Genomic DNA, 18,981 nt, shown 5'->3' with positions numbered 1-18,981 from the left:
GGCTCCCTGAGCCTGTACTTGTCTGCCACACCCCCTGGCCTGTCAGACACAGTGGCTGAACTTGCCCTGGCCTAGCCCCTGTCCACGGCATATCTTTAAAACAAAAACAAAAACAAAAACGGACATAGAGCTCTGAAGCTGTCCCCAAAGGAACGGACTTTATTTAGAAGAGTATGGACAAGTTCAAGCCAAAGAGAACCCTAGAAAATGATGACAGTTTGGGGGTAAACAATTAAGAGGAGGCTGGTAACTGCATAAAGACAACAAGCTAAACTGAGGAGCTTCTAGTTGAGCAGAGAGAACCAGGAACAGAGATCGCTAAGGAGGGCCTTCCTAGAGTTAGGAGAAACTTCATAAACTGGCCAAAGAAACTACCCCTGCAGGGAGGGCCCAATTTTAGTCAAATTAGACTGTGGAGTAACTTATACCACAAGGCACTGTGGAAAATAGAGCAATCATCAGGCAATGGATGGAGTCTGATTTATACTAACTTAATTCCAGATAAGGTACTGAAATGTTACTTTGATATTGCTCAATTACATTTTCCCATTTTTATGGTAATTTTGTTATACATATTACATTGATATATATTAAAAACCCATAAATTGTGCATAAATTGATAAATTGTGATAAATTGTGATAAATTGTGCATTAAGGAGGGCACTTGATGGAATGAACACTGAGTATTATAGGCAACTGATGAATCATTAAATTGTACCTCTGAAGCTAAGAATATGCTATATGTTAATTAAATTGAATTCAAATAAATTTTAAAAAATAAAAAGATTACTACTTCATGTAATGGTTTTCCACTAAAGAAGCTGAGAGAGAAGAGGAGAGCAAATACACATTTGTAGGTTTTATTATATGAACCTTTTTTTGTTTTGTTTTGGTTTTACCACTTCTGGCTATCTCAACTTTTTTTTCCTCCATGGATTCCTTTGTTCTGTTTTTGTTAATATATTAAATTTTTAATGGTATAGACTCAACAATATCATTATATACATACCATAAAATTTCTTTCAAGATAAATGAATAGAGGAGAAAGTGGACATTTTCTTACATAACCACAATGCTGTGTACCTAAGAAAATTAACAGTAATTCCTTAGTATCATCCAGCCCCTAATCCTTAAATAGATTTCCACGATTGCTAAGAAGGTTTTTTAGTTAAGAAAGAATATATTTAGAATCATGAGAGGGTGAAAGTAAGGTAGCTTTTCCTTTTCATTCCAGGAAAGGACCCACTTCCGTCTGCCTATGGCCATTGCCCTTCTGTCCTGTTTTAAACACATGCTTTTTAAAGTAGATGCCTGTCTCAGTTGTATTTTAGTTTTTTTACTGAAAGATCACCAGGAGAAGGAAATGGATTTTTGATGTTTTTGTTAGTGTTTTGTTTTTATTTGTTCTTAGCAGCTGTAGAGAAGGGTTTAGTAGCAGGAAGTATGAAGAACTTAGTTAGAAAGAGTTTAGAAACTTTTCCCCTACCTAATTTTTAGTATTTCAAGTTGCCAGAAACTAAGTGTAACTGGTGAAGAAGAGAGAGATTCTACCATGGTGATAATCCAATTAAAATAATTTTCAAAAGGGGCGCCTGGGTGGCCCAGTGTGTTAAGCCTCTGCCTTTGGCTCAGGTCATGATCCCAGGGTCTTGGGATCAAGCCTTGAATAGGGCTCTCTGCTCGGCATGGAGCCTGCTTCCCCCTCTTTCTCTGCCTGCCTCTCTGCCTACTTGTGACCTCTGTCTGTTAAATAAATAAATCTTTAAAAAAAATAAAATAATTTTCAAAAGCTACGACATGTTTCAGATAACCTCCATTTAAGGCAGTGTTTCTCCAGTGGGTTTCTGAAGTAGGAGGTGTATGGGAATCACTTAGGGATGTTTTCAAAATATATATGTTCACTCTTGCCAGTCTTACCCTTTGCAAGCACTGGTCAGGATCTGAGCAGGAAGACAGGAAACAAGGACAGTTAGAAAAAAAAAACAAAACAAAACAAAAAGCAGAAAAATTACTGGTTCAAATACAACTAAATCATCCTGAAAGTCCATAGTCTTATGGCATTTTTATTTTTTCTTAAAAGCCATCTTAAGCCAAGAGATGTTAGATCAGTCATGTTAAGACACAATCCTTTTTTTTTTTTTTTTAAGATTTTATTTATTTATTTGACAGAGATCACAAATAGGCAGAGAGGCAGGCAGTGAGAGAGAGAGAGAGAGAGAGGATAGCAGGCTCCCCACTGAGCAGAGAGCCCAATGTGGGGCTTGATCCCAGGACCCTGAGATCATGACCTGAGCTGAAGGGAGAGGCTTAACCCACTGAGCCACCCAGGCGCCCCAAGGACACAATCTTAATAAGCATATTGCCAACTCATTTTTATAAATTGAAAGAAAAATGTATTTTCTCTGGGGAAATGACTGGCCATGAATGCACTTATAAAACACACAGGACACATGATTTTGTTCTTTCAACCACTCACTTCTGTGTGCAAGGTGTATCTTACTGTTTAATGTTCCTAGTATGTCATCTGTATTCACAAGAGGAAATCTGACCCCATAGGGATCTTCAGAAATGTTTTAAAATTGGAACAATTGCTGGCCTTTGACAAATACATTCTCTGAGCCACTTGAGTTCCAATTAGGAATAAGGATATTTTATTTGTTTGTTGGTTGTCTTTTTAACTTAAGAGCTCTAATTTAGTAATGGTCTTTGCTGAAAGAGGTTTAATGATAACTCAGAACAGGATTGTGTTGGAGTATTTCAGAAAGCCATTCTTTGGGAGGTTTGGTTTGAAAAAAGATGTTTCTGTTTTCTTTTGACAGATTTTTGGAGCATATGCAACTCATCCTTTCAAGTTCAGTGACCACTATTATGGCACAGGCGAAACGTTTCTGTACACATTTAGCCCCAATTTCAAGGTACCAAAATGGGAGGAATACCCACTGTATTATAACAGAAATACCCACTGTTATGTTGTCAGGATCATGGGGGGGTTTGGAGTTGGGGGACGGCACTGGAGCAGCAGCTGTCACACTACCTTATCTGGACGCACGCAAGGCTGGATCTGTTCTTCATGGCTATAGCACACAGACTGCTTTGAGGGTCCCTCCCTGGGCCTTGCAAACTGCTCTTTCACGTGCTCTGGGATCTAGGGAGGGATGATAGCAGGTCAGAGCCAACATGTGCTTGAAGAGGTCTTTCCTACTTTACAACTCCTTTGAAGATCTGGCAATCTGGAGCTTCCTCAGTCAAGGGCTAGTTTCCTTCCACACAGACGTACTATCCCAATAATTCCCTCTTCCCTGATTCTCCATATTGAAATGTCTGTTCTCTGTGTTGTGTTTGTATCCTTAGGTCTTTAAGTGGAGTGGAGAAAACTCATACTTTATCAATGGAGACATAAGCTCTTTGGAACTTGGTGGTGGAGGGTAAGGTTTTTGTTGTTGTTATTAATTCACTGCCTGACCTGTGAGAGTTTGTTTTAACCGGGGTAACCAATACCTTGTGTCAGGTGATTTCAGTTAGGCCATCTCCTTCATTAGGACAGTGGCCCAATGCATGAACCTCAGAGTCAAAGATAAAATGATTTATTTATGTGTCTAAATGAGGGACTGTTATCAGTTGTCTTTTAAAAGATGGGTCATTTAAATGTAATAAAGGAAACATATTGTTTTCCAAGCAATTTAGGGTTTTGTCTGTTGGTAGCATAAAGGAAACAAGTTGGGGGGAGGGAGGGCAGAAAGTATGTCACGTGAGACTGAAGTGTTTTCACCTTTTGGTATTTGTGATTATTTCAGCGGACGGTTTGGTTTATGGCTAGATGCTGACTTATACCATGGACGGAGCAACTCTTGCAGCACTTTCAATAATGATATCCTTTCCAAAAAGGAAGACTTCATAGTTCAGGACCTTGAGGTATGGACATTCGAGTGAAACTCACTCAGACTGCCTTAAAATACCACATGATAAAGATCGGGTTCCATCAGCCCTCCTAAAGCTGGCTGGAAGACAGGCCCTGGCCCTCACGGCCACGTCCATACTGCTTTCTTTCTGCCCTCGTCTCGGAGCATGGCCATACCGCAGAGGGATTCTCAAAGGGACATGTGGAAGGGAGACAACGAAGAAAGAGAGTTGAAGTCCGGGTTGTTGAAAGACTTTGTACTCCCATTTCCTTCACATCCATACAGCGAGGAATCAGAATATTTATAGATGTATGAGTTGAATGCAATTTTTATTTTTGGTAACTGTGAAAAAAAAAGATACTGTGGAAATACATACATGCCTTGTGTATTTATCAACATAATTTTCATTACCAAAATGTACAGCATACTATTGTTTGCCATGGAAAAGATTAGTCTCATTTAGAAAAATTGAAAGTACTTGGCACTTAAAGGGAATATATGATTTTTTAAAAAATTGTCTTATTTATTATTTCTAGTATATTGTCGAAATGTGTTGGCAGTTTTTTCTTTTAATGTGCAAATCTTGGAATAAAGAAATGTATACATTTTGTGCTATGTTTTGGCAACAAACCCATTTGATTTATATAGTTTTATATTGAATTTTTTTTTTTTGCCCTGATTGTTTAGGGTGATAGGTCTTAAGCAGCATATGTATATGCATAATTCTGAAATTTAAAAACTCATTACCAATGTTTATATTGATTTGACTATTATAGGCCAGCCTTCCATTTAGTCATTAAAAAGGTACATTTTTACTTACTCTGATCATAATTGTGTGAAGAAGCAGCAGCAGCAGCAGCCATTTCTCACAGTCATAAGTTGGTATTTACAGAAATGGGTACCTTTCTGAATCTAGACTTAGAACAATCCCTGCTTTTGAAAAGAAAATGTTTTGTTTCCTACAAGATCATGTGTATTGATAACAAAAACTTTATTTTCGTAGTGTGTTGTGCATAATTTCCCCCAGCTTCTTAAATTAATGAATCTGCCTCTGTTTTAAAAGAAACTGAATGTTTTAATTTCTGCATATTTTATATCAAATGAAAAATGTCAAATTAGCCCAATTGTCTTGGTTTCTAGACTCATTTGAGAAAAAGCAATGCAAAGAAGTACATTCATACCAAAATTGGAATTTAAAAAACCCTATTTTTTAACAACCCATTTTCATATCATAAAATACTCTTTGTTAAAAATTATTTTAAAAACCTTGTTAAAAATTAAACAATATTATCGATTGCCAAACTTTTATGAAAGCCAAAGACTGCTAATGGAAAAAGTTTTCAAATAATAGCCAAAGCTGAGAAGTAGTCTGTCATAAATTATATCCCCAGTGATCTCTGAAAGGAAAAATTAAAAACAAGTAGCATTTATATATCTGCATTTAAAAAAAATAAAACCATCTTTATAGAATGTTAGCCTTAAGCTGGCAGAAAATTTCCTTTAAATTATTCTCTTATGTTTGGATATTTATGAAAGAGAACAAATTACCAAGTGGCCTCCTGTCAGATCAGCAACTCATTCACCCTACTCACATTCCATGCAAGTTTAAATGAATTCTGTTAAATCTTAAATATGTTATCTGGGTGTGCTTTCACCCAAGTTCTCCTATTGAGAACTCTGGATTAACAACATATTGACAGTTTAACCTTAATCTGCTTGTTAAATGATGTGTTGGTGTGAGATATCAGGAATGTCTCATGATGATCAAGTTTAGCATTTATGCCATTTGCAACCATAGGCTATTAACGAACAAAATGGTCATTTTGCATATAGTTCACTCCTACCTAGTTTAGTCCATGATACTATACTTGTGAGAGCATATCCAGATGCTGTGTTCTCTATTTAAAACAGTATTGTCCAATCAGAAATGTGTGGCCCTTCATTTATGGATATTGAGTATATGTAATGCAGTGCTAGCCCAGTATTTTCAATAAAGGAATTTATGCATCCAGTGTGATTTCTTTCCCGAGGATTAATTCAACAGGTATTTATTGGATGCTAGAGGTTCTCCATGTGTGAGAGGATGATGAAATATCCAAAATTAAACAAGGTCCAGTGCTCATGTTTTTTTTTTTTTTTTTTTTAAGATTTTATTCATTTGCTTGACAGAGAGAGATCACAAGTAGGCATAGAAGCAGGCAGAGAGAGAGGAGGAAGCAGGCTCCCCGCTGAGCAGAGTGCCCGATGCGGGACTCGATCCCAGGACCCTGAGATCACGACCCGAGCCGAAGGCAGTGGCTTAACCCACTGAGCCACCCAGGCGCCCCCCAGTGCTCATGTTTTTATTGCTGCCTTGGAAAGCCCCTTTTTGTTCCCATTAGCCTCCCTCTTGTTCTCTAATCAGTTCATTAAAACTCCTGTTAGCTCTTGAGCCAGTTTCTCTGTTCTTAATCCTTCTAGATTTTCTTTGAATAGTGACCCTCTCTTTTTAACATCTCTTTTGATCTACTTCCTAGTATCCATGAAGGATCTTATCCTCTCATTAGTTTTTCTGATCCCAGGCATCCTGTCTTCTAGCCCTAAAGACGAAGACCTCAGTCTTCACTGCTTCTCAATTCCTCAGTTTATGAGTCTACATTAAAACACTAGAGTGGGAGGGGGCAACCTAATGGCTCACTAGACTCTGTTGAAAATGATTTAGATATATCCCCATGCTATGAGTCACCAGGGACATCCTGATGGGCATGAGAAGTATTACTGCCCTTCATTTGATGTTCTTTTCTTTAATTACTTATAAACTTCTAAAGGCATGTGAAACAAGACTAGTAAAAGGAGGAAACCCTAACCTCAGAGCATCACATCCTCTCCTCCTACCTCCTTGCCTGTGACTGTTATCCACAGTGATCCCCTAACAGAAGTGTCTTTACTAAGAAAATTAGGCTTTCCAATTCACTCCAAAAACTAAAATTCACTCCGATTCACTGCTTGCCTATTTCAAATCTAGTGATTCAGAATAAAAAGTAGATAGGGCCTCCTTGGTGTGGTCAGTCAAACCACCAAAATGGTGTTTCTTGATAGAATCTCTTTGAGGACCTATTGTTTATTTTTCTAGGTCAGTGCTGCTCCATAGAACATTCTATGATGATGGAAATTTCCATGACTTTTTCACTATCCCTTATACTAGCTATTAGCTACCATACTAGTGTTGAACACTTGAAATGTGACTGGAGTGACTGCCGACCTGAAATTTTAATTTTCATTTAAATTTAGCCAAATGCAGCCAGCCCCTGCCATCGTGAACAGCCCAGCTCTAGATCAAGATTTGGCACAGCCAAATCGTTCTTCCATCAGCTATAAACTCAGGCTATTATTCCTCCACCAGAAGAGAACGTTGAGTTCTGAGTACTTTTATTTATCTCTGCCATTATCCACACAACGTGGCACCACCTAAAGTAACAGAGTGTGTCTTACTGTTTTAGGTAAGTGACCAGAGGACTGAGTTGTCTGAATCTTTCCAAGCTGAAAAGTTGAATCTCTACAGGATTATTGATCTCCATTATTAACCAAAGATAAGGAAAACCTCTCCCAGGCCTTGGTTCAAATTAGGATTTTCTGCCTTGGCCATTAGCATGTGTTTTGTTCCTGCACTGGACATTCTGCTGCTCATGGTAGCCCCGTAGGATGCCACATCCCTCATCAGACATCCATCCAAAATGCATAATGAACCACAGGAAGGAAAAACAATTTATTGCTTACACAGAACTGTATATCCAGATTCTGAATCATCAAAGAATAATGAACCACCAAGAGTGCCCCAAATAGTTATACTTGGTGACCAATCTTCTTTACTAAGCTTGTCAACTGGGATGCCCACTAGCTACACGCACACTGAGAGAACCTGCTTGCATATGGACAAAGTTTTCAATATCAACCTGTTAGAATGAAGGATGATCAAAAAGCACTAAAGGCCCCTGGATAATCTTAGTGTCCTATGTACACATCAACAAGGGCCCATCATTTGATCAACCACTTCACCTCTAGGGTTACAAAAAGTAACTGATTTAGCTTCTTAACCTAACCCTTGAGGAAAACATTAAACAGGAAACACCAACAAGAACCACACTCATGTTCAATAAACTTGGATGATAAGGCATGTTTTCTCATGTCTCCACAGCTTAAAAAAAAAAAAAAAAAACCCTCCTTACCTTGACATACTCTGGAAACACTGGAATTCAGCGGAACAATTCAGCTTTGAATCCCTACAACAATCCTTCTTGATTTCATCTCACTCGTGAGCTGATGGGTCAATGATATTTTTACCTAACAGCTGACTGAGATCAGCTTTTTCATCTTTCAAGACTCGAGTTAATAGTAAGAATCTTCAAAGACATGCTGTGTTGAGGTGTTGTGTCAACCTTGGGAGTTGTTAAAAGGCCCCATTATTACTTCATACTCAATAAGGCCTAGTCATGTTCTCTTGCAGCATCTTGTTTCCCTATTAGGTTCTCCAAAGGGTCAGAAAAGTGGATAGGTTTGACCCGGAGTCCATGAAGAAGAGTTGGGGGCATGTAGCATGGGTCATATCATCAGATTACCCAGGTAGAACTCAGAGCTTCTAAACATTTCAAAAGGCAGCTGGCATAGTGCCCAAGGCGTGAACATTCTGGGTTTGAATCTTTGCTTTAGAGCTTACTATGTGAACTTGGTTAAGTAATGTAACTTCCATGTGCTTCACTTTCCTTATCTACTAAGTGAGAATAATAATAATGACCACCCAGGATTGTATGATGATTAGAGCACTTACAGGAGTGCTGAGCATGAAGTAAGCACTACTAAACAAGAAAGGAATTCCTCCCCTTCAAATGGAGAAAACTAATAATGTGAGAGTTGCAAAGGAAACTTCATTTTCTAAGACAGCAACTCATTTAGTTATAAAAACTATTTTCAGACACACTGCAATAGTTCCCATTTCCTCTTTAGATATTTTTATTAAGGATTTGTTTCCTTAATTACAAAAATAATACATGTTGATGGTAACATTTTCAGTAATTCAGTAATTCAGCAATTTCAGCAATTCAGTAAAAGGCAAACATTTTCCTCCCTATATTCTCAGATAACAACCATCAAACTTCCCTGGGTTTCCTTCTAGAGCATTTCTATACACATATACTTATTTATAAATTCTTAATATGAATAGAAGCATACTGTATATACCGTTCTTTAGTTGTCTTTTTAACTTAATATACTGTGGACAACATTTTTTTTAAGATTTTATTTATTTATTTGACAGACAGAGATCATATATAGGCAGAGAGGCAGGCAGAGAGAGAGAGAGAGGAGGAAGCAGGCTCCCTGTAGAGCACAGAGCCCAATGTAGGGCTCGATCCCAGGACCCTGGGATCATGACCTGAGCCGAAGGCAGAGGCTTTAACCCACTGAGCCACCCAGGCGCCCCTGGACAACATTTTATAACAGTATATTCAGATTTATCTCATTCTTCATTGCATGGGTCTATCATTGTTAAATGGTTCTTCATTAATAGAACTTCTTTTGGCTATTAAAAAGTTCTGAGTAACATCCCTGTATATAGAACTTGGTGCATTTATGAATGATATATTTTTGAGATAATTTTTAGCAGTGAGTCAGAGTTACATACATTCTATTTAAAAGGATACTAATTATTCCTGTATAGAAGTTATGCTAACTTGGTTACACCAACTGTGTATGAGTATGCCAGTTCCCTCATATCCTGACCAACACTAGTTAGAGATTATGGCCATCTCTTTTTAATCTTTGCTAAAAGGGTATCTTTTTTTCATTTTCATTTTTAAGCATCAATGATGTTGAAAACTTCCCACAGATTGGCTATTTTTGTGTCTTTCTTCCTGAATGTTCTATCCAAGTCCTTCGTATTTTTTTCTATTTTCATCATCTTACTTATTTTTTATAGTACATAACTAGTTTTTGATATAATGTTCAATGATTCATTAGTTTGGTATATCACCCAGTGCTCATCATATTATATGCCCTCTTTAATGCCCCTCAACCAATTACCCCATCCCCCCCCCACCTTCCTTTTTGCAACCCTCAGTTTGTTTCCCAGAGTCAAGAGTCTCATATGGTTTGTCTCCCTCTCTGATTTCTTCCCATTCAGTCCCCCCCCACACACACACACACTTACTGTCCTCTGCACTATTCCTTACGCTAGTGAAATCATGTGATACTTGCATTTCCCTGATTGGCTTATTTCACTTAGCGTTATAGCCTCCAGTTCCATCCATGTCCATACAAATCACCTTATGGGTTTGTAAGCATTCTTTGTATATGCAGCCACAAACTTGCAAGTATGGTTCTTAAGGTTGTGGTGCAGAAAGGAATGGTCCTTCCTCTAGCTGCTCAAGTTCTTCCTCTGGCTGCTCAAGTCTTAGGGGAATAAATGAAGGATGACTGGAGAAGAGATTTCGGGGATGTGGTGGTGGTGGTGGCATGTGTAGCCGACCTTGGAGAAAGAATGCCTTCATTTTCAGATCTCTCAGTTATTAATTTAGGCTCAAGTCATGATCTCAGGGTTGTGAGATCGAGCCTTACCTCAGGCTCCAGACTTAGTGAGGGGGTCTGCTTGAGATTCTCTCTCTTTCTCTCTGCCCCTCCCTCTGCTCTCCTCTGTGTGCATGCTCTGCTCTCTTATTCTCTCTCTCCCTCAAGTAAATAAATCTTAAAAAAAAAAAAATTCCTCTGGTGAATGTATCACTATACCACTATTTATCCATTCTCCTGTCAGTGGATGTGCTTTTTATTTTGTTTTGGTAACAAAACACTCACTGGATGGAACTACTGGCCCCTCCAGCATGTGACTATTTGGCTTGACAACATACCCCACAATGTTTCACAAAGCAACTGTATCATTTATATGCCCATCCTAAGAATACCTTGTTCAACATCTTATATTAACTTTCTTCATTTCTGCCATTTTCAATAGTGTGCACATTTATTTCATTGTAGTTCTTTTTTTTTTTTAAGATTTTATTTATTTATTTGACAGACAGAGATCACAAGTAGGCAGAGAGTCAGGCAGAGAGAGAGGAGGAAGCAGGCTCTCTGCTGAGCAGAGAACTTGATGCGGGACTTGATCCCAGGATTCTGGGATCATGACCTGAGCCGAGGGCAGAGGCTTTAACCCACTGAGCCACCGAGGCGCCCTATTTCATTGTAGTTCTAATTATGTTTCCCTGACTAATAATGAGGATGAGCATCTTTTAATATGTTTCTTGCTCATTCATGTTTTCTCTCTTGGGAGATGTCTGTTTAATGCCTGTTTCTTCTAGTTTGTCTTCTGGGAAGTGGTCACCTGAAATCTTTGCCATTCCTGCCTTACAAATAACAGACATAAGTCAGCATGCTAATCCTCTCTACTTCTGATGAGGAGGACAAATAATTAATATGATGAAATCTGAGGTTCCCAGGTCCTATATGGGTATTTTCTCAAAAGTCTCCCTGCAACAGGGAATATCTAGGGAAGGGGTGAAAAAGGAGGATGTTTGTTAGATTGTGATTACGTGGCAGATCTGGGCATGTGTTGGCGCTTATTAATTTGGTTTTGTGATTTTTAAAGAAGATTGTATTTATTTATTTGACGGGGGAGAGCACAAATGGTGAGCGGCAGGCAGAGGGAGAGAAGCAGGCTCTCTCTGAGCAGGGAGACCAACATGGGGCTCAATCCCAGGACTCTGGGATTATACCTGAGCCAAAGGCAGACACTTAAACCAACTGAGCCACCCAGGCACCCCTGTGATTTTTTTTTTTTTTTTTTTAAGAAACATCAACAAGCAGTTTGATTATAACAATAGTAAATATTTATTGAGTGCTTATGAGTCAGGTACTATTCTAAGCACTTTACATATATTATCTCAATTAATCTTCATGATAATTTATGATGGTCAGGAGACAGATACTACTATGACTATGTCTCAACTGAGGAAATGGAAACCTTGAAAGATTAATGACTTGTCCCAGATAGAATTACTAAATGACAGAAATAGACTTCAGGGCGCCTGGGTGGCTCAGTGGGTTAAGCCGCTGCCTTCGGCTCAGGTCATGATCTCAGGGTCCTGGGATCGAGTCCCGCATCGGGCTCTCTGCTCAGCAGGGAGCCTGCTTCCCTCTCTCTCTCTCTGCCTGCCTCTCCATCTACTTGTGATTTCTCTCTGTCAAATAAATAAATAAAATCTTTAAAAAAAAAAAAAAAAAAAAAAAAAAAAAAAAAAAAAAAAAAAAAAAAAAAGAAATAGACTTCAAATGGCAGAAAAGGCTTCCCTAGCACATTCAGCCTTTAACCATTCAGATAACCACAGGACTTGGCTGGGATAATAGCAAAGATGGAGGGAGAGCATGGTGGGTGCCCAGAAGCTATTCAGGGTACTGATGGCCCTTTGGGGTCTATTCTGGGCAGGGATAGATGTTGAAGATGGTAGGGCAACTGAAGGAATTGAAGAAAGGTCAAGAACAGAAATTACTGAGAAGTCAGGAGAATCTCAAAGTTGCTGGGACAGTGTTTCCAGAGGTGTGAAGAGTTACTAAAGTCACCTAGAGTTTCTAGGTTTTAAGAGCATCTGGGTAAATGTAAAGTTAGGGTTTTGCCAGCTGTGTTAAGGAGGAATGGAATCCAGGTGCTGGAAGAGCTGAGTCATGGACGTGCAGGTTGAGATTACAGTGGGAGTTTGGCACCATTTGTGGCCCAGGTGCTAAAGCTTTCTATGAATCCAGGCAAGTGACCTAGAGTTGGTGGACAATGATGACTATGCTTCGTGCTACGGCATGAGACTCAAAAGGCGGCAGAGTGTGCAGGAGTTGCATACAGATAGGCATGGAATCACCTCGAACTGGCAGTTAGAGGCTGGAAGAATACCAACACTCCTTTCAAATCTCTCTCAGCATGTTGAAAGGCAGGGAGAAAAAGCAATTTTTTTTTGTCAAGGCTCAAGGGAAGTTATGTCTTTGGGGGGAATGCCAGATTTCATTTAAGGCAATAAAGAGAAGGTATGGTTCTCTGAGGACACTGAGGATACAGAATGCTTACAGTGAAACGGTGGTTTGTTCAATGGAAATTTTCAAAGAGGCTGGTAGTGGAAAGAAGCTGGGGGAAAAGAAGCATAGGTAATTTGTGTATGAATAAAGAGTTTGAGGGTAACTAATAAGAACAAGAATGAATGGTATAGATGAGTTTTTTTGTTTTTTGTTTTTTTACCTTGAAGTTCTAAAGAAATGCAGGTCTGAATTTGACTTAAAATTAAGTTCAAGATGGAGGGGGTGTACTGATTTATACAGCTGCTGTCTTCTGTCGATTTGGGGGGACAGAATGTGCCTCTGATGCTACTAAAAGGGCTGCAGGATGCCCCCCTCTATCAACCACCAATTATATGATCCTGAGTAGGTTGATTCCTCTTCTGTGTCCCATGTTATACATTTCTAAAACAGGCACAGGAATATCTTCCTGAGTTGTCAGAGAATCAAATTAATGTTGGTTTAAGAAAGTGTCTTTGAAAATGTGGTGTAAATGGTAGGTTTAAGAAAGTGTCTTCAGACTGGGGTGCCGGGGTGGCTCAGTCAGTTAGGCGTCTGCCTTCTGCTCAGGTCATGGTCCCATGATCCAGGGACCATGTAGGATGGGTCCCTACATCTGAGCAGGAAGCCTGCTTCTGCTTCTCCCTCTCCTCCTCCCCACTCATGCTCTCTCTTGTTCTGCTCTCTCTCTTTCTCTCAAATAAATAAAATCTTAAAAAAAAAAATAAAATGCCAGATGAAGGTAAGTTAGTACTGTTATGATGTTAATTATATCAAACTGTGTTTATACTGAATTCTTCACCAGAAATACAAAGTCCAAGTGTAGCCTTTTTCCTGATAAAAGTAAGAATTACTATTAACAATTTGAAGACATAGCTTTCAGGAAAACATTATGGAAAAAAAACCCCAGAAATGTCTGTATTATATTCTGTACATAAAATAATTCATCAGGAAAATAGCTGGAAGCAAAAGTCATTATGCGAGATTTTTTTTCTCTTTTGTCATTCTTTCCATTACAAATGATTTACACAGTTTCCACTTCAGAACAACAGTTCGGAACTTTCCTTAAAGTCTTTTAGCAAAGCTCAAATAGCCACAAGTTGGGACTCTGGGCCACTTGCAAATATATATTCAAAGAATGTTTTAAGTAAGACAGCTTCATAGTCAAGCTAGAAATTTCTCTCCTTTCCCACATACAAGCACTCTTCCCTCTCCCTTCCTTTGCCTAAACATTTCACTCATTCTAACAGGTGGAGGCCAATACACATGCAATATTTAGTACCAGGCAATAGTCATTTTAGCCTGTATTTCCTTTTATACTATTGTTCTTAAGAAAGGAGAAATATGTTCATGCTTGTCTTTTACCTTCAGAAAAATCCAACATTCTTGAGACTGGTGAAAGAACAAAAAGTTACTTCCATTTACAAAATAGAAGTCATGAAAGGTCTTTGTATTTATGTTTAGGAAATTTCTATTTAGGATGTGGAAAAGGGTGCCTACTGTGGAGATGATACTTTATGAGATTAAGATATATCCCTCCATACAATTTCCATATTTCAGTGAAAAATGAAAAGAAACACTACACTGTATCAGACACATAGATGTAGCAGTTCTATAGCCCATCTCTGCCAGAAATACCAAGAAATTTGCTGAAAATGTCCTATATCTTCTGACCTCGGGGTTGAACATCTCAAAAATTTTTGGAATGAGATGTTGTGAAACACAGAATGATTAAAGGAAATGAAGTTCATCTGGAATCCTGAATTTTAAAAAAATATGTGAGGATGCTTTTCTTTTGACAAAAGTAATATATTTTCATTGTTGAAGATGTAAAATATACACCAACAAAATTAAGGAAAAGCATCAAGCCATCATTTATCCATCCAGAGATCACAGTGCAAATATATTGGTATATATATATCTCTTCAGCATCTTCTTACAAATCCTTATGTATATATAACAAATGTGGACTCACACTAGACATAACATTGTGTAAGCTACTGAACAGACGTGAGTGTCAAAGGACCGTGGTGAGGAGCACAGTTTCCCAACAGGGGTGTCAGCTCTGTCACTGACTAATGGGATGGCACAGGGCAAGTTTCTTAATCACTCTGCCAATGGGAATGGAGGTTCTGAGCAGTGAAGTCACAGAATCTAGAGCTGGAAGGATTAGAATGCCATCAGCCAAGGTCAGAAGTCTGTGAGTAAGAGGTTTGTATTGGGGAGAGCAGCAGTTCAAGCTACTACCTGAGTGGAAATATCCAATATGCAGTTGGATTCTGACTTGGAGAAAAGTATGAATAAATTTAGAAACAGGGGCATCTGGGTGGCTCAGTCATTAGGCATCTGCCTTCAGCTCAGGTCATGATCCCAGGAATCTGGGATCAAGCCCCACATAAGGCTCCTTGCTCAGTGGGGAACCTGCTTCTCCCTCTCCCTCTGTCTGCTATTCTCCCTGCTTATGTTCTGTCAAATGAATAAGTAAAATCTTAAAAAAAAATAATAAAGCTAGAAATGTGGGAGTCATGGTGTATAGATATTTTAAGCTTTGAGACTGGATAAAATCAAGGAAGTGAATATAGATTGAGAAGAAGAGCAAGGAGTAAACCCTGGGGCACTCCATCCAACACGAGGTGTTCAGAAAAGATGTACAAGGAAAAAGAATTTAAAATGTACAGGTACGGGTGCCTGGGTGGCTCAGTTTGTTGAGTCCAACTCTGGATTTTGACTCAGGTCACGATTTCAGGGTTGTGAGATCAAGCCTTGAGTTGGGCCCCAGGCTCTCCCTCTCCCGGGCCTCCCTCCCTCTGTTAAAACGTGTGATAAAAGTAGAGTTAATTGGTGGAGAAAGGATGGTGAGTTACTGTCACTTCCTCAGACTGCAAAGAATGGAGACACCCGAGTGGATGACCTTAAATGATGTATTGACTTTGAGTTGGCAATAGCCACTCTGCTCCTGTGCTCAGACATTCCAGCACCTCTGCCTCTCTGATCTTTATACATAACTGTAGTCTCTGGCATTCTTTCAGTACTTTCTTTTTCCTGTGAATACTCTGGACTCTTCATACTTGCTCCCTTTATTTCACTTACTACCCTTCTCTCTCAAACCCACTAGAATAAGGATTCTTCTCCAACATAGCAGTAAAACTGCTTCTCTCCACTTTACCAAAAAGCTCCACTCAATTCCCGGTCCTCTTGGCATCCCATCAGCAGGTTCTGACAGAGCTCGTTGTTCCCTCCTCCTCCTCCAAGACCATCTTTGCTTTCCATCCAGCACATCACTTTCTCCTGGGGCCACTTTCTCTCAGGCATGTTTGGCCTGTCCTCACATCTCTAAGCTTTCTAAAGCTCACTAAGCTTTCTAAAAGCCTCGTTTCCCTAGCTCAGTCCTTTGAAATTTTCTCTTTGCTTATCCTTACTCCTTTGGTGATATTTTTTTAACTTCAGGAATGTAAACACTACATGCTAAAGATTCTAAAATTCATACATGTAGCCTAGACTTCTCTCTTGAATTTAAGGCTCATGTCTAGTCACCTAATGATATTGCCACTTCAATGTCAAATAGGTTTCTGCAGTGCACTGTATTATTGTTCCAAAGTTTTTGCCTTTTCCAGTCCTAGATATTTAACCCTGGTCTGCTGATGTCATAGTTGGCCGTGTGACTTGCTGTGATCAAGACATAGGAGCAGAAGTGACTTGTGCTAGTTCTGAGAAGCCATCAGGGCCATCATGAGGCTCCACTGACTCTGTCTTCCCTCTGTTCTGACACCATGACCATACCTGCTCCCTCACCTTGGGTCACGGGATGAGGTCCGCACAGCCAGAGCCAACATGCAACAGACACATGTGTCAATAAAAAATAAACCTTTGTTTTAAAGCATGAAACTTTTTGGAGTTGCTTACCGCAACAGACTTAGTCTAAAGAGACTGAGCTAGCATCTCAACTTAGTATACCCAGAACTGAATGCCTGGTCTTCCCTGCTCCCAAGCCTGCTCTTCCAGAGTTCTCCATTTTAGTAATCATGGGCTTCAACCTTCCAGTTTTCAGACTAAGAACCTCTGAGTTGTCCTTGATTACCCTTGGTATCTCATACTCCACATGTAGACACAGGGGATACTTTGAGGAACTAAAAACTGACAAAAATGATAAAAATTCCCAAGATTACGTTCAATGAGAATGAAATAGACAATAATAAAGAACCACAATACGTTAATGATGTGATATTTAAACACATATATAATAATATTACCACGTAACATTAAATATTTAAACATAAGCATCTAGAAGATAATAGGTGCAATAAAAACAAGGGAAAGGGAGAGCTCGGGGTGAGAATGAGGGGGTAGGCTGACAAGGTGGTCAGAATTGACTCCTCTGGGGAAGAAACATTTAAGCAAAGATGTAAAGGTGAGAGGAGAAATCTGCATGGCTAGTAATAGAAAGTGTATTCTAGGCAGAGGGACAACCAGTGTAGAAGCCCAGATGTGGGCACAAGCCTGGCTGGCATAAGCAACAAGGAGTCTGGTGTGGCTGGAGCAGAGTAAGCCATGGAAGTGGCGGTTGCTGATGTCAGAATGGAAGGAGGTGGGTAGGTGGTATACAGTGTCAAGACTTATGGGTCCTAATAGCGAAATCTTTTGGCTTTTGCTCTCAGTAAGACACAGAACCACTGGAGGATGTTGAACAGGGGAGAGATGTGATCTGATTTATATTTTTAAAGGATCATTCTGGCTGCTGTGTTAAGACTACATGGTAAAGGGAGAGGGAAGAAGCTGAAGGAGGAAGACTAGTTAGGTTACTGAATAATTCACATGAGAGGTGATGGTAGCTCAGTCAAGGCTGACAGTGGTGATGAGATCAGATTCTGGATGTACTTTAAATTTCCTGATGGATTGGATATGAAGAGTTAAGGGGAAGCATCAAATATGATCTCAAAATTTCTGTCCTCAGTAGATGGCAGAACAGAATTTTCCCTCAAGTAAGATGGTAGAAGGTTTTGGGAGGGGAAAAAGAGCTCTCCCCATAGCCTAGTTTCAGACATAATATCTGGTAGATACATGTAGAATTGGCAGCTTGGAGTTCAGGGAAGAGGTCTATCCTAGAGATTTAAATTTGGGAGTCATTGGCATATATGTGCTCAAAGCCACAAATTATGCGAGATTACCAAGAGAGCTGAAGAAAAGAATCTTACCACATATGTGTATCTTTCTGTATGTCAGGGCGAGAGATGAGTGGGGAAGCGAGGGGAGGAAGGAGAAGAGGAAATGGCTTTACAAACCCTCCCTCAGTCTGTGTTCGATTGGAGCACTGAAGCTGCTGAATTAATTAAAGTAAAACATCTGATCCCTTACATTGTTTTACATACCATCACTACCTATTAGAAATAACTGTTAACATTTGTCTAGAGTTTTGTGCCAGGTTGCCAGGCTTCAGTTCTCAAAATAATATGTGCAGTAAGCATTGTTATTATCCTCATTTTATGGATGAAGAAATAGCCGTAACACAGAAAGATAAACACTTTAGCTCAAATCTTCACAGATGGTAAGCTGTAGAATTGTCTGACTCCAGAGCACGCCTGGAACAGGGCTGCTACTGGCCCATATGGTACCCTGGCAAAATCAGAAAACATTCCGTTTTGCAAGTAAAATGTAGTTTGTGTCACAAGACCCAAATGACGGTTTCCCAGAGGAGCTAACCAGAGGACCAATAGGTAACAGTTCTGCCTGTGTGTGCCACACAACTGCCTGGGCTTTTGCTTGATACCACACCACTACTTCAGACAAGTTTTAAACAGTTTGTGTTGCTTCTCCCACTTCCATGATAGACAACGATATCAAATTCAAAGTTGGTGAATGGAAGCAAGTCTTTGAAAGTGCCAGACAAGTGAGGGACCAATCACAGGTGTCACTAGGAATGTAGTCAGGACAGGTACAACTTGTGCAAATGTGCACCAATATGTAGGTGAATGAATGGTCTCTAGAGTGTGTGCATGTGGTTACACATACTGATTGTGGGTTCTTG

The 18,981-nt window shown here is 39.4% G+C and overlaps 1 protein-coding gene across 10 annotated transcripts in view; it reads left to right on the top strand.

Annotated features, from left to right (window-relative positions):
* Positions 1 to 5,911, top strand: part of NCOA7 (nuclear receptor coactivator 7) — a 160,344-nt gene extending 154,433 nt beyond the window's left edge. For all 10 annotated transcript variants that reach the window (XM_059177639.1, XM_059177641.1, XM_059177644.1 and 7 more), the window contains 3 exons: positions 2,820 to 2,915; positions 3,352 to 3,425; positions 3,795 to 5,911. In XM_059177639.1, the coding sequence (XP_059033622.1) occupies positions 2,820 to 2,915; positions 3,352 to 3,425; positions 3,795 to 3,930 (306 nt within the window). In that variant the 3' untranslated portion in view covers positions 3,931 to 5,911. The remainder of the gene's footprint in view (positions 1 to 2,819; positions 2,916 to 3,351; positions 3,426 to 3,794) is intronic.
* Positions 5,912 to 18,981: the final 13,070 nt, after the last annotated feature.

Source organism: Mustela lutreola, chromosome 6, assembly GCF_030435805.1.
Source record: "Mustela lutreola isolate mMusLut2 chromosome 6, mMusLut2.pri, whole genome shotgun sequence".
In the NCBI taxonomy this organism is placed as follows: domain Eukaryota; kingdom Metazoa; phylum Chordata; class Mammalia; order Carnivora; family Mustelidae; genus Mustela; species Mustela lutreola.
Note: the sequence above shows the minus strand (reverse complement) of the source record. Positions and strands in the feature narration are given on the sequence as shown.